This window comes from Microplitis mediator, chromosome 5 (assembly GCF_029852145.1).
Source record: "Microplitis mediator isolate UGA2020A chromosome 5, iyMicMedi2.1, whole genome shotgun sequence".
NCBI classification, from domain to species: Eukaryota; Metazoa; Arthropoda; class Insecta; order Hymenoptera; family Braconidae; genus Microplitis; species Microplitis mediator.
In genome coordinates, this window is record NC_079973.1 from 5064871 (window position 1) to 5089454 (window position 24584).

Below are 24584 nucleotides of genomic sequence, written 5' to 3' on the forward strand. Positions count from 1 at the left end.
CAAATACACACAGAACTAATTAACATACACAAACATAGATGACAAATCACCTGGTACTGGTTCTGCTGAAACTTTGACCAGTCACCAGTTGCGATACATCAGTGTCTTAATCAGCAGATTGCATACTTGGAGTCCGATTATTTTTAATAATAATAAAACTTGTTAACTAAATAAATTCAAGTTATCAGTATCAGTGATAACGTGTATGACCTGCGTAAACAACCTGTTTTTTTATTATATTTTATACTGATCCACTAATAAGATTATTTATAATCCCCGTCTCATCAGAAACACGAGATATAATATTTATTTTATCACTTCTCTGACAAACTTATCCTGTTATAAAAGAAACTCAGTTTATTTATTTTCTTTTTTTTTTATCTGAAACACAGAAATCTTAATAAATAAATAAATGAATAAAAATATATGACTAAGTGTCTGACAATTTCTCAATACGAAAAGATTAATATAAGCTTGACCTAGAGACTCCTTTAAATACGCTAATGTCATCGTATAAAGTTAGAACAGTTTGAAAGCACTTTAAACAACGTATATATTTGTGCTCAACTTACAAAACTTTGTGTGTTACAATTTAACTCTGTCTACTCCTTTATCCTCTATATACTTCAATGCATCCTACACAAAAAAACGTTTTTTTGACACAAGAAAAATTTTTCATTACAAAATGAGAACAAAAATTTTCATCAAACTGAAGTCTGTTGACGTCTGATAATTTTTGGAATTTTTCAAAACGATATATTATACAAAAAAAAATATTTTGATAAATTGCACCTGTAGTTTTTTTAATTTTCTACATGTGCATTTTTTTACTTTTTTTTTTTTTTCAATTGATGTTGAACAAAAAAATTCAAAATTATTAATCGTCTGTTAACTTCAGAACCACAAATTTTTTGAAGACTAGAGAAAGTTTCTTACAAGAAAATTTTTTTCTCGTCCCAAGAAAATTTTCGTTTTCAATTCATAATTCAAAAATTTTTTGCGCCAAAAAAGCTCTTTTTTGCTGTGCAGTCTCTCCCTTAATTTCCACTTGAATTTTCTTATTTTTAATTTATATCCATAATTTTTTATTGTCAATAATCCTCATATATATTTATAAATTAAACCATTAAATATTAACTCTAATATAATACACGTATGTACATATGTGTAAAAGAGATGAATAGTGTATGTTTGAGAATTCTCTTGCCAATCAGCCACCGTGGCACTAATTTATTCTTTATATTACTCATATATCTATCGTTGTATTTAATTCCTTCTCCATTTTACCCAACTTACACCATCATGTACATCGTACTGGCAGCATTGTGTGTGCGTGTATGTACATAAATAGATGTTGTGTGCAAATTGTACAGTGTAGTGTAGTAGATGAAACTCATCCTCAATTTCTTGTCCTTCTCCGCAAAATGCGCGCGCAATTCAAATTCCCCTTAAACTCCCTACTCCAATCGCTTGTTCTCTCACTACTCCACCAATGTTGCATTACCCGTACACACTACATACTCTATATACCCTACCATACCCAAGTGCTCCAATGTCTAAAGCTCTATCTAAAGAGTACCAGAGCAGCACAAGCTAAGAGAGATTCGACCGACGCGTGCGTGAGTTGCGGTGGCAATTCCAAAGGGCGTTCACGGTTTTATATATATATATTTATATACATATACATATACATGTACACATATATAGATCTAGTGTCTATTGTACATAGAAAAAAATACAATTGAAGCCTAGAGGTGATTACTCGTAGGTTTTCTTCTAGCGAAGATTGCGGATATGCGTCAGCTAAGAGTTTAAATCACGCAGTGGTTGGATTTCTTCACTGTACTACAGTACTTTACATTACATATATATTGTATATACATGTACTCGTTACTTGTTTCATTTCCTCCAGATCTAGATCTACTACTCATTTTTTTTCTTCACATAATAATTTCCCCTCGAGAAACAGATCATCCATCAAAATCCACACATGTACTCAAGGCTATTTCGTTCCGTGTTTGCGGTTGGATAACCACAATAAGCTTTTGCAAAGGGAGAGAAAATGGATTTCTCAAGTTAGCAATAACACTATAAAATATATTTTAAAATAAAACCCACATTTTTTTACATAAATTTTATTCCTCGTAAATCTTTTTTATTGCTCCTGTTATTTTTTTTTTATTATTAATTTAAATTTAAATTCGCTTGTATAAACACAATAAATAATTTAAATAAGTTTATAATGAGGTAACATTATAAAACACAGTATAAATCGCATATATATGCTAGTGTATGTATTTTATCGCGTAATCATATCCGCCATTTTGTGTAGCTACGTCGAAGCCTTTTTGTGCCACGACTATTTTTATTCAACTGCCACTTTTTTCCTTCACCTTTTTTTTTATTTATTTATAAAATCTTCTATCGATGTAATAAGACTGCAGTTGTGGTAAAATCAATAGTAAATCCATCATAATGTAATCCAATATGTAATTTAATTTTTTAAAAAAAGTACATCATTAACAGTAACAGTAATATAATTTATTTTAAATATATATTCATTTTTAAATTCACATCAATTCAAAATACATCATACGATTCTTATTTCGTAACAGGTAAAATAATCACGAATTATCAAATCACGTTTTTAAATTATATTGCCTCAGCCTCCAATCAATTTATATATACATATATATGTATATATATTTAATAAAGATAGAGATGAGAAGTGAGAGAGACAAATATAGATGGAATTAATTGGATTCATTACACGCTGGCAAGAATTGAGAGCGTCTTGATTCGCGAGGAAGCCTCTACTCGCTGGGATATAGACGTGAGGACCCCGCCCTATACTATTATTATATTACTCTCCATCGTCAATACTCCAATCAATTTTTTTTAAATATTAATTATCTCTATATCTGCGGTAGTTGAATCCTCCAGTAATCCAATATAATTACTGTTGGAAAAAAAAGTTATCTAATAATTCCTACTCCAAAATTACATAAAACGTCTTCCAGATGGTCGATTTAAACCGCATTACCACTCAGTTCTCAATAAAAATAATGTTCCAATGCAACACCGTTATAAATAATAACATAAAACGCAAGTAATGTGAAAAAACGTTAATTGAAATGATATTAAATTAACAATATGGTAATTTGATGATAATTTAAAAAAAAAAAAACGGTGGTAACGATAGATAAGTGCGTGTAACTCGCGCGAAGAGAAACGGGTGACTCCCTGGTAAACTTGGATACACGGGCGTTTTCTCTGCGCCTGCGCGTCCACGTACGCGATCTAATTCTCCCACTACTATTTGAATTGTTCATGATACCGACCACCACTCCAGGTTTAATTTACCACCTCCACTATACATTTTCTCTACACATACAGCAACTGCTGTAATCTTCACCACTACCATTGGTGGTGGCAACATCATCAACTTTTCTCATCTGTATCCGCTATGTGCGATTCTCCTTTTCCCCTGTACTGTGCTATTGCTGTGCACCAACACAACAAAATCCACTCTTATGTTACCCCTCCAATCCAACATACGAGTAACCATCATCATCATCATCATCATCATCATCATCACCATCATCGTTTTATTTTCTGTTCAAGAAGCATTATTATATATATGTAATATATTAATGTATGTGTGTTGATATGCGCGCGCGTATAAACTACATCTCACTTCAGCATGTAGGCAAAGAGGACATTCTCTCTTTACATTAGAGTACCTCATATCAGGCCATCGAAGTAAAGCAAAACTGCCGTCGTCATATCATTACACGGCCTCGGTAAAAAGAAAAAAAAATCGCAAGGGGCTTTTATATCTGCTGCGTAAATGCGAATCCTGGAGCAAAAGTTTAGATCTCGTACAGACCGAGTCCTCTGTCCATTTTATTTTCAATTTATTTTACTTTTTTTAATATATTTTTCATTATATTACATTTTCTTTCAATACCTCTTTTCACTACTCGTTCTTCTTCATTCTCTCATTTATTTCTTTTCGTTCATTTAAACTTTTTATATTTTTTTTTACTTGATTCAATTTCACCGGCTCGTGTCCGGTATTATGGAAAGCCCGGCTTCCACTGCTGGTGTAAAACCAAGTTCTGGGTTGAAAAAGGATTTTCATTATTATTATTTTTTTTTATTTTACATTTTTTATCTCCTCTCTTTGTCATATTTCATTCGGGAAAATTCATTCGACTCCAATGTTCTATTTCTATGACGCGCGATGGAATATTACAAAGAAACCCTCTATATTTATTTTCTTTCTTTCGTTTCTTCACTTTTTCATATATACTTTTTTTTTAATTAATCTTCTCAACAATATACCATTTAAACTTTTCAATTATTAATAATTAGACGTTTCAGCGTTTTAACAATAAATACAAAACGTCAAGAAGAATATATTTATTATTTACAATTCATTTGCTACCGTATTTAATATAATAATATATTATTATTATGAGCGCATAATTATTCCCTTGGTAAAAATAATTCCCATTTCTATAAATTAATGGTATAATTAGTGCGCGCAAAATTAAAATTTCCATAGGGGGTACAAGTAATGAGTAACTACCTAAGACTGCTAAACTGTATAATTTATTTTCCCAAAGCAAATCACAGTAATATAATTGAGAATAAGAACCAATTAAACATGTAGTAGGTAAACTTATACTTACACAGAGAAAATTTTTTAGCGCGAAAATTTTGTGACGATTCAAAATCATTTTCTATATTGAAGAAATCTGAGCTCAGCTCGAAATTTGTCTTCTTTTTTTGGAGTACTCAGAAAAAACGGATTTCTTGGCGCAAGCAATTTTCACTCGCTCTCAGAAAATTTTTACTTGACCCAAGAAAATTTTTTGCATTACAGGCAGATAATTTTGGAGTTCAAATTACCCATGAAGTTTGGTACTGTGACATCTAGCCAGTAACTAAATTTTTACTGTTGTTAGTAGAATTTGCACTTCATTTACACGCTATCGAGTACTATATTTTACAATGTGCATAGGAAAAATTTATATATTTACATGTCCTCACAATATCATATTTTCTGGGTAATTTTTACTTAAAATTTATCTGTGTGTATGAATTAAAAACAAAAATTCCTTTGAGGCAAGAAAAAATCTTTTCTGTGTAGGGTAGAGGTACCATTTGTGGTCACTACTCCGTTTTTGGACGATACTTTATTTTAATTAATGAAAAAGTGTAAAATAAAATTGCCATTTTAATAGCAGGTTAAAAGTATCTTTGAATACATTTTAAAAATTAATTTTGTCATTGTGTCTTTTACAAATTACTTTATTTAAATTTTTCAAATGTCCAAAACTGGCCAAAAACGGTACCTCTACCCTAGTAGAAATAAATTTCGATTTTCTTCTGTCAACAAAATTTTTCTTCAACTTAAATATGTCATTACTAATGTAAGAGACTCCTTACCTGATCACTCATATATTTGTATATCTATTGACTAAATTGACTAAATTTTACTAAATATACTAGTTCCCTGATCGGGTACCAGGTTTTTTCTCTTAATGTAATAATTTTTATTGATTTGCTAATTATGAAAGTTAATTTTTTTTTCAGTCTATATATGTTATAATTATCTAAAAAACTAATTTTATTTGAATTTGTTATTAGGTATGGACGCGTGCAGAGCGTCAAGTTGTTGCCCCGGGGCGAGGAGTGCCCCGTGGACGGAGGCTCCGCAGGTTCACTCGGCGAGGGAAGTGAGGGTGGCTCTGGAACGGGTTCCGGGAGTGGAAGTGCCGGCGGTGGCTCGACGAGCAGCGGGGGTGCTTCAGCGACGGTGGCGTTTATGGATATCAAATCCGCAGCGAAGGCTCACGCGACTGAGCACACCCTGGACGAACGAGCCCTCACAACCCAGTACTATGAACCTCAACTTATTCAGCACAGGTTTCCCACACACGGGTAAGTTTCTAACTTAATACACATACACCCATATGATAAACACCACATATGTTTATCCACCTACACCTGACCGCAAAATAATTCATCTCCACTTTTCATTTCATTAAATACCAATTTTCTTATCATTCATCATTACATATCTGGTATTATTTGTTATCAGTGTCATTACGACTGTTCATTAGTCAATGGAATTTTGTTTTTTTTTTCTTGAATTACTGAATTTATATTTCAAAAAATATTACATATTTCTATCACAACCACGAGCTAAATCATTAGAGCTCGTTAGTCGATGATGGTGTTCCGAGTGTGTATTTACGCTGTTAAAAAATTACGATGAGTCATAAAGTAAACGTAGTGAGAGAATTAATTAGATCGCACGTCGTGTCTTAGCAGTATGTACGTATCTACCGTTGACTTAAGTGTTATCGAAATACCTGACTCAAGGCTCCGACACGTCCGGAATTAAATTTTTTTTCTTCTTCATATATATAACACTCAAAAGCTGGATTATACGCTACATTACGTATATTTAACAAACAGTATGATATATATGTATTTTGTATTAACAATTAATGTCATTATCGATTAAAATGTTATTTTAAAAATTTTAAAATTTTAAAACAATTAAACATCCACATATTGGACAAATAATTTCTTATGAATAAATATAAATTTATATACACATACTTTAGCTGGATAAAGTTATTTTATAAATTAATATGTTTATATGACATTTAATTAAATTTCATTAATACAATAATAATGTACAGGTTTGGTTATTGCTTCCATATTTTTTTTTGTCTTCCCCTACTACTATTATTATCTTAATTGCTCTATAGTCGATGTCAAGAGAAGCCGTTTAGCTTTTCTTCTCTTGCCTGTATGATTTGCCCTCGGCAACAAACTTTATTTTATTTAATATATATATATATTTTTTATTAAACGATTTAGTGTAGACGTAAATGCATACATATATGTGTGTATATATGTATATATATAACACAAGTTAAAAAAATGTCGTAGTGATAAAAAAAACAGACAATGTTATCATTTGAAATAGTGAAATGTACGTGGATTGTTATAAATATTACGTGTATTTAAATATATATATACAATTGTTATAATAATATGGACATTATAATATTTAATTTACAAAGAGAAATAGTGCTGTTATGTAGTTATAAATTGAAATCCATGGATGATAATTCGTTAGATATAAATAAGAGTGCCGATGATTGGGAAGAAAATAGGCATTGGTTTGAATTTGATATTCAACCACGTTTTAGAACAGTTGTTGATTATTTTGCAGATGATCATTCTATAATTACAGAGTGAGTAATTATAAATACAATAATTAGTTCATTATTCATTATTAATTAAACAATTTATAACCTATAAGACAGCTTTTAATTTTTACCTCAAGCATTCGGTTCATGATCGATTCATTTTTACCAGAAAATAAAATACAAAATATATATAATACTTTGATATTAAATTTAGTAATACTTACATTGACATTTTAATAAAATATATCACAGTTGTTATATATAAATATAGAGTTAACGTTAAGAAACTGATAAATTAATCCCCTGATATTAAATATATTCAAATTTATGCCGTGGATTAATCTAATAAAATATATAAATCATAAAATTTTTTAGACTAATTAAAATAGTACATATATTTATATGTATGGTTAAGTAAAAAAATGGTAGTACAGAGGCGATAAACTACAGACTAAAAACATTTGTCACTTTTTGATAACAAGTACAGTAATACCTGAAAAAAAAATTTCTTACATGGGTAATAGGTTTTATTGCCTATAATTTAGATAAGAAATATGTAATTTGTTTTTAAAGATTAACACAGAGATTATTTATTTATATTCAATATTTATTTTATTTGTACTTTATATTAATACTAGAACCTACCTTACAATTAATCATCACATCAATTATAATCACTGATTAAGTGATAAATTTTCGTCAAAATATCAGGATAATTCCTTTTTCTTCTTATTGATTTATTTTGAGTATTCCTAAAATTAAATAAGTAAATTAAAATTGATCAGTAAATAAATTAAATTTTAATTAAAATTACATGAATTCGCTCTTAGCTGCCACGTCAATTATCCACGTCTGCATCGAAAATTTTCATAACTTCACTGACGTCTTCTTGATACACGTGCGCCCTGTTGATATTTAAAAAAAAAAAAAACGCATGAATAAATTTATTACTGGTATAAATTTTTAAAATACTATCAGAAAAAAATAATAAAAAATAGTCACGTGTCGGTATGTCCCCAATGGAATCATGTATATGCACACACAGGTCCATGAACGACAAAGTAATACATGTCTTCACTTACATGACATTATTATACATTATAAATTTCCTTAGTGTATAATACTTGTGACCGTGACGGTGACGACTGTTTGATAGTATGACAATTGTATGTAACGTGATGCGATGTTGCCATTTTAAATATTTAATAGAGAGTCAGTATGTCTGCAAGCACGAATCCGGTGATTCCTTTATTGATATGAGTAAATATTTATATAAAGTATATAAGAAATATTTAAATATCAAGAGGAATTAAAATAAATTTAAACAAACAGATTTCGAGATTAAAATTTTGATGAAAAGAAAAGAAAATTAAAACCTTGATACTGTTTAAATTTTCATACCACTCATATATGTATGTATATATATATATATTGTATATGTGCTGACAATGTCGCAGTAACTTTGTAAATTGCTGCTGTTATCTGCTTAGTGTTTACTTCAATTGTGTATGACTCAACTGTTTGAAAAATAAAAAAAAAACAATAAAATTTATAAATAACAAACAACAAATAATATGTCATATAAAATAAAAATATAATAATAAAATCCAGTGAAACGCAATTGTTAATGCGAGATAAGTCTAGCGAGTTTTAAAAGTAAGAAAAACAAAAATAGAAATAAAAAAATACTCGTGAACTATTGGCGGGACTCCAGAGATTTGAAAAATAAAAATTTTTTTTTCAAATTTAAACTTTTAATTTATTAATGCAGTTTTAAAGCATTTGTATAAATTTATCTAATGGCTTACAGTTATATATATATAAATAATTCCTCTATTCAATCACTATCATTATCACTATTATTATTTTTATAAAAACTAAATTTATCGTAAAAAAAATGCTTCATCATTTGAATTGACTCTGTCGACAAAATTACGTGTACATTCGTCAAATCATCCGAAGACATACATAACATACCTGTCTGAAAAAAACGTGTATCGTTATATGTATGATATATTTCACATATATATATTTATATATAACATACACGTGAATGTGTTATCGCATCATGTCAACTTGGACATATCGCGTGGCCTTGGAATCGACTGTTTTCATACATTACTTGTCTGTCAGTACTAATATAACATAAATATATATGCATATATATATATATAAATATACAATCATACCCTTCTTCTTTTTTAATATCATTATTATTTCTTTTTATCGGTTAACAACTTGACATCCACATATATATGCAACCCCTTTTATATAAATGATAATTACAATTTCCATTTATTTTTTTATTTTATTATTTTATTCTTTATACACCTGGCAATCAGTAACACTCGTGTATCCCGTCAAAACATAACAAATGACGGTATTATTTATTCTAACCGATGACATGTTACCAGTACCTCGTTCTCCCAACGTTATGTCGTTTAATGCAGTACAGTATTGTTGTACCTATATATCATCGTATATGTGCTGTAACTTACAAGTATCCTCAAGTGAAAATAAACTTAAAATGATTACTATTTTAAAAAGTCGAAGACGAATGAACCGAGTTGATTGGTTTTGCCCAGCAAATGTAAGCTATTTGCCATACGCTTATTTATGTGAATGTGAATGAGAAAAATAATCGGGAAATAATTTTTTACATGACAGTATATAGTACTTTGCTTAGTTTGATGCTTTAGTATATTTATATATATGTATTATTTAATTGTATTAAATTTCGCGACCTAGACGAGGCTTCATCACTTCTATGAAGCGGTTTTACTTTGAATTATAGTTACCACTCTTATTACTCTAATACGGCTTCTACTAATGTGTCTGGGTTATGTAACTAAGCCGTATATATTTACTGGTATTTAATTTATTTTTTATATTATTGTGATATGAAAAATATTATTATTATCACTTGATATCAGTTGGTAAAATAAAAGACAAAATATTGTGTTGATCATATGAAATTATTGTTTGTTACACTGTCAAAAATTTTTGGATTTGGTGTAGTGTAAAGGTGTGAAATTATGGTGTGAAAATTACACCAAATATCGCGTTAAATTTAGGCGGTGTGAAGTGACAGCTTTTACACCGTCAAGTAAATGTGTAATTTATGATAATTTTGCGTTAAGAAAAATATTTAAATGTTCAAAATACTATTTAATATCTAAATAAAATTTTTGAATTTTTTTTTCAATAAATCAATTACAAAAAAAAAAAAAAAAAAAAAATATGCACATGCAGAAAATTTAAAAAACTATAAGTGCATTTTTTCAAATACTTTTTTTTTTATAATTTATCACTTTGAAAAAAATCCAAAAATTATTAGACGTCGGTTCACTTCAGTATCATGATCAGTTCGGCTACCAAATTTCAAAACATAAGAGAAAAAATTTTTAAAAATTTATTTTTTGGTATTTTTAGTTCCAGTATTGTAAACATTTCAATTCATATTTCAAAAATTTCATTTTTGTCAGTTACTGTTTTGAAATTGGGCAGCCGATTCGTTGTTCATTAATCAAAATTATAATGAGTAACGCGGAATTGGTAAAAAAAGTAGATTACACCATATTGAAATTACACGGGTAGATAATACACTAGACGGCCGTGTAAAGTTTTTGGGAGCCATTTTTACAAAAAAATTTTTTACAGTAAGATCAAGTACTTATTCATTTTTTTACAATAAATTTCTGCTCATTAATTTAAAATTTCATTAATGTTGATAATTAATATTCACATATGAACAATAGAGGATGTAAAGTAACTGATAAAATAAAACAATGTGTGTTTTACAATGACGACAAAAGACTACTTGAGACATTTTCAAGTGAACGTATATGGCAAAGTAAAATAATAATAACAATAGTGACGTATAATAATTAAAACTAAAATTAATAAATTTTGATGTATCAACAGAAATTCCGAGGATCATGGAACTAGCGTCGGCGTCAGCGTCGTCGGCAGCGGAGTCTCAGGTAACGCCGTCAACGTCGGTGTCAGCGAGCGAGGAGTCGAGAGAGTTAGCGAGACTTTCGAGTCGCGTGTATCCCACGGAAATTTCTACACGGGGGAACGAAGTAACCGGGTGGAGCACTCGGTCGACCCGTCGACGGTTGATCCAGTGGGTGGCTACATACCCCGTAGTAGACCGACCCCATCTGGTGGATACCACGTGACGGCGCCCAGGGCGCGGGAACGGTTATACCCACGTCCAAGTTCGTACGTCACCGGTCCGCCGCCCTCGTCACATCTAGAACGTCATCGAGGTGCTATCTCAATGTCTTCTTGGCTTGGTTACGAGTCTGGATCCACGAGGTACAGCACTGGACCACCACAGCCATCACCTGCAACCACCGACAATTACCAAGAAGAATCAGGTAAGATTATTTTACTATTTTTTTATTTCCCTCTATCATCCTTAGTTTTTTTTCTTACATTCAAAAACTACTTCCTCTTATTTACTGATGTTTGAATTACAATATTCACTAAAACACCTATGTAATGACTTGAATGCTAGACATACACCTGAACATAAACTCACTCTCCACACAACTAGTTGGCCCGCCGTCAATTAGGCCGTCGTGGGACATACCATCACGCTCTGCTTTTCTGTCAGGTGGTGGAGTTAACAGCGGAGTCGGGGTTGGAAACATCAGTAGCTGCGGTGGTGGAGGAGTTGGAGTCGGCAGTGGTGGCGGAGTCAGTAGCAGCGGCAGTGGCGTTGGTGGCAACAGCGGTTCAATGAGACAGCACAAAAAACAGAGAAGAAAATCACGCAGTGGTAGCAGTTCACCAAGTGGCTCAAGTCGATCTGGTAGCAGCAGCAGTAGCCGAAGTAACAGCTCTGCTGGCAGTACCTCGGGTGACAGCAGTTCACCTGGTAGTTCGCCTCATCGCACTGGTAACGCTGCTGTCTCGGAAGACAGGAGGCCGTCGGCGATATGCGTAAGAAATTTACCCGCTCGAAGTAGCGATACCTCACTCAAGGATGGACTTTTTCATGAGTACAAAAAACATGGGAAAGTTACTTGGGTTAAGGTTGTTGGTGCAGCAGGCGACAGGTATGCGCTTGTTTGCTTCAAGAAACCCGAAGACGTTGAAAAGGCTCTTGAAGTATCACACGACAAATTATTCTTCGGATGTAAAATAGAAGTCGCACCTTATCAGGGTTATGATGTCGAGGACAACGAGTTTAGGCCGTACGAGGCTGAGTTGGATGAGTATCATCCCAAAGCAACCCGTACCCTATTTATTGGTAATCTGGAGAAAGATGTCACGGCGTCGGAGCTCAAGAAACATTTTGAGCCATTTGGCGAGATAATCGTGAGTATATTTATTTATTTATATATTTTTTAATAAACATTGTTATTAATGTTCATTAAATTTATTCTCTCTGTTTTGCATATTCAATGAATTGACACTGATACATTGATTTTTTTTATTTTTGTTTCCAGGAAATCGATATTAAGAAACAAGGAGCTGTGTCGAGTTATGCATTCTGTCAGTACTCAGACATCAGTAGTGTCGTTAAGGCAATGAGGTCGATGGACGGCGAGCACCTTGGCTCGAATCGCATTAAACTCGGGTTTGGTAAATCCATGCCGACAACTTGCGTTTGGGTTGATGGTATTGGCGAGTGTGTCTCGGAAAAGTACCTGAATATGCAATTCCACCAATTTGGACCTATAAATCAAGTGGTAGTTGATCGTGAACGAGGCCACGCGCTTGTATTTTTTGAGCAAATAAATTGTGCTCAAACAGCGGTCAAAGAGATGAGAGGCGCATCGCTCAGAGGACGTCGACTGCAAGTTGATTTTGCCTCGAGGGAGTGTCAAGAGACATTTTATGAACATCTTGAACGGCAAGGTGTCACAGGCGAGAAGCCATGGGACTCTCGACCCTCACCTGCGGCGACATTTGATGTTGCGTGAGTATTACATTTTGCTCAATTAACAACTGAGACAACTCAATTATCTTTACCTCCATAATAAACTTTATATATAAACATATTCACATTTTTTTTTTTTTTTCTAATCAATCACAGGAGAGAAAGGAGTTTCGAAGCAGCTGTTACGGTGCCCAATGCAGGTAGCAGGTTTACCAGGTACGAAACACCACCACGAGCGAGGACAGCGAGTTATTCACGTACTCCCGGTGGCGGTAGTACACCTGGTGCGAGTCCTGCTCATCCCACTGCAATGTCACGAACCAGCAGACGATCCTATCAAGCAGATCCGTATTACGAGGGTGACTATACGGAGCCAACGTCCAGGAGATTCCGAAGCTACGATGAATTCAGTCAGGGCAGCGGTGCGAGCCACGACGACTACGATAGCAGTGTCCTCGGTGACAGCAAACTCAATGACGATGATTTATTGCCACCGCCACGACGTCATGCTATTCAAAGTGTTGTGACAAGCGTCGAACCTCCAGCACCATCCTCACTATTATTACCACCACCAGACATACGACATCTGCAAAAAGAACGAGTGCATTTGCTCGAACAACTCGAGGAGTGTCACAGCAGCGGCGATGAGGGATTCGCTCCCAAGAAACGACCGAAGCTCGACAGTTCATCTGCGATTCTCTGTGACGATGATGAACCTGAAATAGCTTCGCTTCTCGTAACCTCTCACTCCGGTAGGAAGGGTATGGATGTACGGAGGGTCAGTGATAGTAAAATAATCGTCCATCATAACACCCGACGCGGTAGCTGTGAAGGCCGGGGACCGGGTCCCTGTAAAAGACGACGAGATACTTCTAGTAGACATCACGAGCATCATGACAGTTCGCGACCTGGTACACCTCTTGTTGACGAAAGACCGGAAAATATCATTCCAAGTGAACCGAGGAGGTTTCGAGAGCGCAGTCAAGAAGGTCCACTTTCTTTGCCGCTTCCGAGGTTCGCTGCACAGATGATGAATAACAATAATACCAGCAATAGCAATAATAATAATAATATTAACAATAATAATAATAGTAATAATAATAATAATAATAATGTTAATGTTAATACTAGTAATAACAGTAATAATAATAATGTTAATAATAATAATATTAACAACAACAACAACAGCAACAATAATAATAATATTAGTAGTGGTAGTTGTGTAAGAACAACTAGTGCACCAGCGTCCAAAGTAACAAGTCCATCGTGTGCAGTGAGTTTGTCATCATCGGTACCTAGTCCAAACGCGGCACCTCAACCACCGGCTTCACCGCCGCCCCGTCATCCAAGCCCGAGTCCAACAAGTTCGGACAGTGAAACCGCGCCACAATCGCCTAGTCTTGAAGAGCGAATACGTTCACTCGATGAGAAATACGAAAAGTGGTCAGGTTCACGTGCACTAAGTGCTGCTGGTAGTGACGCATTGGCTAAATTTGACGCAACTGTGTCTGAAAGATTTAGGTTTCGTCCGACGTTTTTGGATCTTGAGCTCCACGAAGTCCAACCTTCGGACATCGTTAAGTCAGTGCTGGCTAAAAGAAGTGTCTTTGATGAAGATTCCAAGCGGCTGGAAAATTTCAGTGAAAAATATGAACCACGTGAATTTACCGGTGTCACTGGAATACCCTCATCAATAATAAGTACCACGAGTTTGTCGTCTTCATTAGCTAGTTGTAGTACCAGTAGTAGTAGTACCAGTAATAAACCCAGTGTTGGAACTGTAACTGGAACTGTGACTGTGGCCGGTGCAGCAGGAGTAGGAGCAGCGGGAGTAGGAATAGCAGCAGTAGGAATAGGAGGAACAGTAGCAGGAACAGGAACAGTACAGGGGTCGTGTAGTAGTGGTAAAGTTGGTTTGCAGTATCCATTCCCTAGTCATCCGCCGGTACAGCAATCCAGCAGTACAACATCTTCCAGTATTGGAAACATGGTCATGCCTCCGTCATCTGCTGTCATAACGACAGTTGCAACTGGTACCACTCCAATGACAACACTCGTATCACCATCACTGAAGACTGATCCAAGAACGGCAGTACACAACTGTGTGCATCCAACACCTGCGACTCCTATCACACCTGGTACGTCAATAAAAACTGCTAGTCCTGAATTACCACCCGTCTCGTTGCCTATGGGATTTGGTAGCGGCACAGCGGCCAGTATCAACAGTAGCTGCTTCGGTACAATGACATCTGCGAGTAATATCAGCAGTAATATTCCTCAACCACTTGGTGCGTCAACTACTCGTACAAGTAACATTGGATCTACCTCGTTGTCATCTGGTACAACTACATCATTATCGACGTCAACATCGTTGTCGTCGTCGGTATCATCAGTACCGGCGCCGGTATCATCGTCAAATCCAGTGATGAGTACAATTGCATTAGTCACCACTGCAACAACAACGATAACGACATCGAGTAGTGACACTCGTCATCATCATCAAACATTAATCTCATCATCGTCGACGAATCATTCGACGTCGGTGACAAATAATAATTCTATTTCTTCCGCGTCGACGACAGTAATAACGGCAACGGCAACTTTAACAACTCCAACAACAGCAACAACAACAATAACGTCAACGTCAACGTCAACGACGGATCCATCACGTGTGCGACAACGAAAAGAAGGCGGTAGTAGAGATAGCAGAGATTCGAGGCACAGTCGAAGTAAAGACGGCTCAAGAAAAAATAAAAAAGATGACAATGATAGTGAGAAAAATCGTAATAAAGAACGAGACGATAAAGATGAACGTTCGTTGTTATTATCGTCAACGTCAATTGTTACTACGGCAACTGAATCGTCGAATGAAACGACGACAGACACCCACAATAAAGACATTAAGGAGAGTAAAGAAGCTCGTTATGAACGTAAAGAACGAGAGGAACGTGAGAGGCGAGACAAAGAAGAACGTGAACGACAGGAGCGACGGGACAAAGAGGATCGCGATAAACAAGAGAGAAAAGAACGTGAGGAAAGGGAGAGACGTGAAAAAGATGAAGAACGTCGCGAAAAAGAGAGGTTGGATAAAGAACGCAGGGATCGTGAAGAAAAAGAACGTGAGAGAAAAGAACGGGAAGAAGTGGAAGCCCGGGAAAAAGACAAACGTGAAAAGGAAAAAGAACGTTTGGAAAAAGAACGTAAAGAACGTGAAGAAAAAGATAAACAGGAACGACGTGATCGGGAAGAACGTGAACGCAAAGAACGTGAAATTAGAATAGAACGTGAGAAACAGGAAAAAGAACGAGTTAGAAAAGAACGTGAGGAGTTGGAAAAACGGGAAAAGGAAGAACGTGAAAGGGTGGAACGTGAACGAAGACGTGAAGAGAAAGAAAGAATCGATCGTGAGCGCAAACGTGAGAGGGAAGAACGTGAAAGACTCGAACGTGAGAGGCGGAAAGAAAAAGAAGAGCGCGAACGACTGGAGAAAGAAAAGCGAGAAAAAGAGGAGAAAGATAAACTTGAGAGGGAAAAACGCGAGAGGAGAGAACGTGAGGATCTGGAGAAGCGTGAAAAAGATAAAGTCGATCATGCCAAGAGACGTGATCGCGATGACAAGGATAAAGACACCAGCAGCAAACGTGAACGGGATGAACGGGAACCAAGACGACAGCCGATTGAAAATCATCAGCATCTGGCCAATCAAAATCAAAACCAAGCTTCGTCTCCCGCTCCCGTGACCTTAAAACGACGTTGCTCCTCCCAAGAAACTCCTCAGGAAGATGACACCAACAAGCGAATGAAAATATCTGAGCACAGGCGTGACAGCAAAGACAGACCGCGACAAAATCGCAGATCGGAAGATCGTAAGCATCGTAATGACTCACATCGCACAAGTCGAGAGAGCAGAGAAAATAGAGACAGCAAAGACTCCTCAACGTCAACTCAGAGCCAAGACAGTCGTGAGAGTCGAGAAACACCACTGCAGTCTCACGCCAATAGCGAACTAACCAGCAAAGATATTATTTCTTCCAGTCGTGACATTAAAGAGTGTCGCGAAAATCGTGAAAATCGTGATAGCCGCGATAGTCGTGAGTCGAGGGAGAGTAGAGACAGTCGTGATAATAGAGAAAATAATCGAGATGTAGTGACTAGCAGTGGTGGTGGTGGTGGTAGCAGTAGTAGTAAAGACAAGCAGCGCAGCAAACGAAATCGATTAGAACGAATGGAAAAAGAACAGCGTGATCGCAGTCCACGTGTCTCTCATGAACTTGACAAGGAATTTCTTACGCGAATAGAACTCGCCAAGAGAACAGACTCGAGTCCGCCAAATAATCAGACCGGATCTCATCATCACCATCATCACCATCACCACCATCATCGTGACTCGTCCCAACGTGAACATCATCATGTTTCTATAAATTTACACAGCGACAATGATGACGGACACTCGTCAAACCACGAAATGCAAACACGACATCCGTCGCACACAGACACTGACAGCGACGAGCCCAAGAAACACTCGATATTTGACATTGTCGACGACGAACCGGCTTACATCAGTATGTACGACAAAGTCAAAGCACGATCGACTAAAAATATGCAAAAACTCGAGGAGGAAAAACGACAGGTCAGATTGAAAGACAAATTTTCGCAGTTGAAACAAAGTCGTGCCAGAAGAGAAGAAAAGAAACAAAGTACTTCTTGGGACGGTGACTCTGTCAGTAGTAAAGCACTTACTGAAGACGAGGGTACTTCTGAATCAGATTCAACTCGTGCCAAATCTCTGTCACGTAAAGGCTCACGTTCACGCATTCACTCAGATACAAGTGAAGAAGACGACTCGTTCAATAACAAAGTCCACAAAATAAAAACTGAAAGATTTCTCGAGAGTGATGTTGACCTTGGGTTTGCAGACACTGAAGAGAAGCATACGCCAACTGAGACCTCGTCAATTAACAACTTGCGTCCTGTTAAACAAGAGCCAAGATCCTCGGACGATGACGAACGTATGGCTGTGTCCTTTCCATCAAATCATCCAGTTGTTAATAATCACCAGCGTGACTCGAGGAAAAAGTCACACAAAAAGAAACAGAAACGTCAAAAATTGTCCATCTCCAGTGAAGACGGCAGCATTAATATTAAAATTGAATCACCAGACAATAATGATCATAAAAATAAAAATATTATCACCAGTTCTACTGACTGTCGCGTTAATCATGTTAATGATTCACCGACAGTTGCGTCTGTCACTTCATCAACATCAGTCACAACAGGATCAGCAGCTGCTAATGAAGCTACTGAAGAACGCATACGAGCGGAGAAGAAACAACGGAACAAAAAAGATAAAAGACGTGAAAGAACAAGTGAAGATAAAGCGAAAACTCGTAGAAAAAGACTCAACCGACAGGAAGCCAGAGATTCCCAACGTATGGAGGATATTTTTGGTCCACTGTCAGATGATGTTGATGATGCGCCATCAGCGCCGTTCTTCAATCGTCTTGGGAATTTACCATCCGAAAATAATGCCTACGGTTCAGACAGCGACGGTATACGCAGTCCTATTTTGGATGTAGACAGGGTGAGACGTAAAGCTGAAAAGAAACGTCGTCATCAAATTGAAGATGAGAATAGCGTTGATCTTGCGGAGGCTGGCCGTGAAATAGAAGCAAACTTGCTTGGTTTACCCGTGTCACCAAAACCAGCAGTCGTCTGTATGGAGAGCAATGACCATGACGTCTTTAGGTTTACTGACGACAATGACAGTATTGAGCCGTCGACGCCCACGACAGCGCCGGAAAAAGTTAAAGAGAAGAAGAAGAAACGCAAGAAGTCTAAGGAGGAACGCAGTCGCAAAGATTATCACCATCATCACCACCACCATCATCATCATCATGACAAAGCCGGTGCTTTGCCATACTTGGGAGCTGATCCGAGTCCTCCTCGTGCTAGCAGCCCGATATCACGCAAAACGATCTCTTCACCACCACCGTTACCTGTATCACGTGATACCATTCTCAGTCCGATTCCTAAAAATCCAACGACAATATCAGCAATTACGACTACTGTCACTTCACCTCCAACTTCAACTCCATCTTTGACTTTAGTTCCGACTTCAACATTAACGTCAACGTCAACTTCAACATCAACGACATCAGTTGTCACGTCATCGACGATAAATGTCGGGTCAAATAAATCAGACAACAAGAAAAAGGACAAATTTATCCCTGGCTTTGGTATGGATATCGACGAAAAAATTCACGAGAATGCTGTCAAAAGTATTTCGGAACCCGAAGAACGTGAAAGTGGTCGGCTATCTGGCGCAGGTAATCATGAACCAGAAGTACCAGCTCCTGTTACCCCGCCACCGCAAGTTGAAGATAAACCGCGAGTTGTTATTTCGCAAGAAGAGACTGAAGACGCAGTGGCTGCTCTGCTCGAAGAAACATTCGGCGGCTCTACGGAAGACTTTTCTTACGAGGGCGATGAAGAAGAGCCAGAAGGTGACGGGGCAAGTGTACCACCGTCAGACGCACCGCCTCAAGAAGACGTCGAGGAAATGCAGCAAGCTGTTGAAAGTCTCAATGCATCAACTGGCGCTGAAACCGATGCGGATTTGAAACCCGACACACCTCAGAGTGAGCATGACTTGCAGATAGATACTGACACTGAAGAAGACCCTAATTATGAGTCATTCGATTTGACTCAGCCACCAAAGACACCAGATATTCCATCATTCTACAAATCACCAGTTAATAAACAGCAGCAGCAGCCAATTATTGCAACAACGACAACTACAACAATTGCAACAACACCATCAACAACAACAACAACTACGACAACAACAACGATGACACCAACAACAGAAAAGAGTACAGCAAATTGTACACCAGCAACTGCACCTGTGTCAGTAAGATCACCAAGTCCACAACCTCCGGTATCATCATCAGTTATCTCTCATTCGTGGCCAGAAGACCACAAGCCCGTGATAAATCCGTCTCCGCAAACCGAGACCACAGATAATAATACGGAAGCGAATAAAAAAGACAGATCATTTGTAGGTCACGAGGTCTTGGCAGTCAAATCCCCACCATCTCCATCAGGTCAATACAAACAACCGATGCCTTGTAGTTTGCCAATAATCAGCGAAGCGCCGAGATTATCAGCAGCGAGTCCACGACCTCCTCCGGTGACTTCAGCTCAGCAGCAGCCTCTTTACCAGAGATTACCGGTTGCACTCCAGAGTCAAATGGTACCGCCGTTACGGCAAACACCTCCTAGAATGTCGGTCGCAGTTACGACGGCATCCTCGCCATCGGTAACAGCACCACCAACAACAGTACCATCGTCTCTTGTAGCTCAGTCACGATCGTCATCAGCGATACCATCGCAGCAGCCATCATCGCGTGTATCTCAAACGCCCTTGTCTCCAAACGGTCAGTGGTCGAGAAATATACCAATGAGTTCACATCTTTCTCACGGTATCAAAACATCTTCGACAACATCCTCGAGAATTCCCGTCAGTGTGCCATTGACGACTCATCGACCATCGGATATACCGTCACAGCACATTTACTCGACGGCAGCAACCCAGCAACCGGTTATACAACACGCACCGGGAATGCGAGCACTGGCACCAAGTTATCCACGTGGTGGTCTTCCACCATTGACATTAAATATTCCACCGCGTCCTTACATGCCAGTACCGCCGCTCGTATCGGGAATACCTCGAGAGTCTGGTAAACCGCGAGATTCAATGGCATTTGGCGGTAAATCTGTTATAGAGACACTAATACCAGCTCATCTTAATGAGTCACCACAACGATTAGACGAACCCAAACTGTCACCGGCTATCATACCTGAGCCAACAAACAAAGCGTCGACGTCACCGAAGGTTCCATCACCCAACCAACCGCCGACTTTCATTCCCGAGACTGCTAAAATAGAAATAAGTGCGAGTACATCAACTCCAGCGATCTCTAAGTCATCTATTTCTACTGTCGAGAGTGTCGTCTTGTCACCAAGACACCAGAAACAGTTACCGTCTAACACCAATAGTGTGGAAAGTGATATGCTGTCACCAAAACAAAAACAAGAGCTAACGAGTGTTCATTTACTGACAACTCACCCGCCTCATACGTCAGCACCGAGTCCAGTTATTGTTGCACATGGTCAGCATTTGGTTCACAAGTCAGTGGTTCATTCACTGGTACCAACGACTGTTTCGCAACCTAATCAACCATTAATTAAAACCGTTGTACCAATTGTCAGCCAGCAATTTTCACAACCTTCACATGATAAAGTACTGACTACTGTTGCTCAGCAAATTCATCAACCAGTTGGACCCTCACCTGCTCAACAACAGCAGCAGCGACAACCAATACCACCAATATCACAAGGAGTCTTACTTGTAAAACCACACATACCTCTCGTGTCAACAGTCTCGCAATCACTGACCACTCGTGTTTCAACGGCAAATGTTACGTCTATTTCTACATGTGTTCCTGTGTCTTCACCACAACAATTACAGCAGCAGCAGCAGCAGCCGCAGCAACAGCAACACCAACATCAACCGTCTAAGACACCTGAACATTTACCAGAACGTCAAGAAAGATTTACGGATATTACAAAAAATAAAATAGAACCAATAGAAAATTTATCAACCGTCCAACCAACTAAATTTATATCTAGTAATTTACCATCATCTCAATCTCACGATGTGCTGAAACAAGAAGACAAGTCTAGTGTCATTGATCTTCCTAAGATTAAACAAGAACAAGATAATAAACCAGTCCAAGTTGAACGTCTGTCTGATGTCATTGAGGTTAAAACAAAACCAGATAAATTTGATACTGAAAAAACTGAAGCAGTGACGTCTGTTGCTCCGGTTAATTTATCAGAGCCTGTGGTGCCTAAAGTTGAGGCTCAGGCAGTCACTGAAACTCCGAAAGAAATAAAACGCGATGAGGAAGACGAGGCGCCAAAGGTTGAGGAAGACGAAGAAGATATTGCTGATGAGGCACGAGAATCAAGTAACGACCCTCTGGCTATTGACAACGCGCGGGAAGATCCAGCAGACAGTAAAGAAGACAGCGATTACTGGTCAGCTAAAGAAGTCAATATTGAGAGCGTAATAAAAACGGTCGATGCGCTGTGCGACGGCGAGGGTAATGACAACGAGACCCATGACGAGGAAGACAGTCATCATGACCAAGAGACAAATGGCGAACCTCAGGATACCAGCAAGAGCGAGGATTGGCCTGACACCGAGTCAACTGAAGGTGACAGCAAGAAAGATTTTTCAACTAATGATGATCAAGACGAAGGAGTGGAAACTTGCGAAGTTGAGTCTACGCGCTCTCGTCGCGTAAGATCTAAAACTCGTCGTGGTGGTGGTCGTGGCGGAGTGTCAGCACGACGTGTAAATAGAACAACGACTTCCGGTAAACGTGGGGGTCGTACGCCACGTAATAGTAAACAAGAAAAGAATAAATTACCAGCAGATGTCTATGAGTTCCATGATGACAGTGAAGAAGACAACGCCGGTCGTCCAAGACTTATTCTCACAATAAAATCACCTGGACCTACTGTTGCAGCTGGACCTAATGTTCCAGCACCTCAACCTGTAGCAGCTGTCAAAGAAGTTGCTGCTGAAGAATTTGTCTCGCCTGCAACAAATACCCGCAAGTCTAAACGATTGGCAGAGAAAGACGGGAGTAGATCGACTGTTGATGATACCATTGAAGATGTTGTGCGTGGATCAGCTGCTAACAAGGCTCTACTTGCTGCTGGTGTTCATGCGACACGAAGAAGTACCAGACATAACAACGGTTCGAAACCACTGCAGCCACAGCTCACGATAATGGAGACCAGAAAATCACGTGGCGGTCGCAGAACATCGCGTAGAACTTCGGAGAATAATGAAGACAGTGGCGAAGAAAAAAGTAAAGATTTGATAACGAGTGCAGTAGTGACACCAGCAGCGCCAGCAACATCACCACCTACGTTAGCATCAGCACCAGCACCAACACCAGTGTCAGCACCAGTTCCAACAACGACAGCAGCAACAACGCGTGACACAACCAATGAAACAACTGATGCAGCCAAGGTTGCTGCTACTATTGCTGACAATGTCATCAAACAGGAGCCAGCTAAACCATTGCAACCTTCATTGGTACAAAAATCATCAACATTAGAACCAATGACTCTGATTGATCCGGTCACGGGAATGCTCATACCCATGAGAGAATCTGAAGAGGGTCAATATATACCAGTTTCAACGGCATCCGGACAAATTCAAAATATTCCTCGAAGCATGATCGAAACTCGGACAACAACAGCCGACATTAAATCTGCTGCTGATAAATATCCGCCAGCACCACAGGTACCATCAGCTTTGCACCCACGACCTGTCACTGAAGAAGCCAAAGCTAAAGCTAAACCTAAACCCGTACCCGGACCTGAAGTTACGGCGCCTAGTCTAGAACCCGCGGATTTGAGCCAACCATCAAAGCCCCAGCCAAGTGTGATAACAAAATCTCAAGCTCCAGCTCCAGCTGTCCAAGTGACGTCTTCAGCAGTCATTCAGTCAACCATAACACCACCGGCTGTATCAACTCCAGTCTTGACTACTCCACCAACAAATCTGGTGGTTACACAGCCTCAGATAACAACAACGCAGTGTAAGCCGACTAGTCTGAAGGCGCACGTGCTAAATCCAAGCAAATTAGCAAGTACTCCAGTTGCTCAGCAAATAGTCGTCTCCAAACCGATGATGACTCCAATGCCAACTCAGCCAGTGGTACAGAATATCATAAAACAACCTAACCAAGCTCTCCAGGGATTGCGGTTACAAATTCCCCCAGGCAGAGTTGCTTCCCCTAGTCTGAGTCCACGTGCTAAACAGCAGATTCAAATCAACAGTGCTAATGGCAAGCCTGGACAACCAATGTCACCTGTACTGAATAGTTCAAACATCCCGCCTAATCCTAAGCAGCATCTTCTGCAAGCTGCTAAACAACAGCAACATCAGCAGCAGCAGCAGCAAGCGCCGACAATTGTCAACATGCAGCAAAAAATGGGAATAAATGTCCACCCAAGTAACGTTGCGACGACACCAGTCCAGCGGATCCACAATCCAGTATCTCAGCCGACGAATCTTAAAGGCATAAATGGACAAAGTCATCTACCGAATCCAAAAGCTCATTTGCTCCAAGCAGTCGTGCCGACGATAATGAGTGGAGGAGTTGCAAGTCCGCCTACTCAGCCTCACATTATTGGAGCACAGGCTGTTGTATCAGTAGCGAGTTGCTCAAGACCTGTGTCAGCAAAACCACAAATCGCTGGAATGGAACCACCCAAGGTTGAAGTTTCAATGTCTGGTTGCATTATGGTACCAAATGCCAGTCCAGGTCGTGTTCCAGTTGGCGTTCCCTATGAACCAGCATTGG

At 38.2% G+C, this 24584-nt stretch overlaps 1 protein-coding gene and 1 long non-coding RNA gene across 9 annotated transcripts in view; one reads left to right on the top strand and one right to left on the bottom strand.

The window, feature by feature from the left end:
* The window catches only part of LOC130667427 (protein split ends-like), a 94161-nt gene that overhangs the window by 62180 nt on the left and 7397 nt on the right, over positions 1-24584 (top strand). For 2 of the 4 annotated variants that reach the window (XM_057468988.1, XM_057468989.1), the window contains exons 2-6: positions 5659-5952; positions 11163-11623; positions 11764-12569; positions 12701-13173; positions 13291-24583. In XM_057468988.1, coding sequence (XP_057324971.1) covers positions 5659-5952; positions 11163-11623; positions 11764-12569; positions 12701-13173; positions 13291-24583 — 13327 coding nt within the window. The remainder of the gene's footprint in view (positions 1-5658; positions 5953-11162; positions 11624-11763; positions 12570-12700; positions 13174-13290; position 24584) is intronic. The other 2 variants (XM_057468990.1, XM_057468991.1) reach the window with 2 other exon arrangements.
* On the bottom strand, positions 6671-10358 carry LOC130667431 (uncharacterized). Of its 5 annotated transcripts, XR_008989845.1 has the most exons (7): positions 9047-10345; positions 8640-8755; positions 8241-8460; positions 8053-8143; positions 7884-7990; positions 7463-7731; positions 6671-7270 (listed from the first exon to the last, which is right to left on the bottom strand). It is a non-coding gene; the product is annotated as an uncharacterized LOC130667431 (long non-coding RNA). The 5 variants fall into 5 exon arrangements; XR_008989842.1 differs by having other exon boundaries at positions 8241-8755; positions 9047-10358; XR_008989844.1 differs by having other exon boundaries at positions 8640-10335.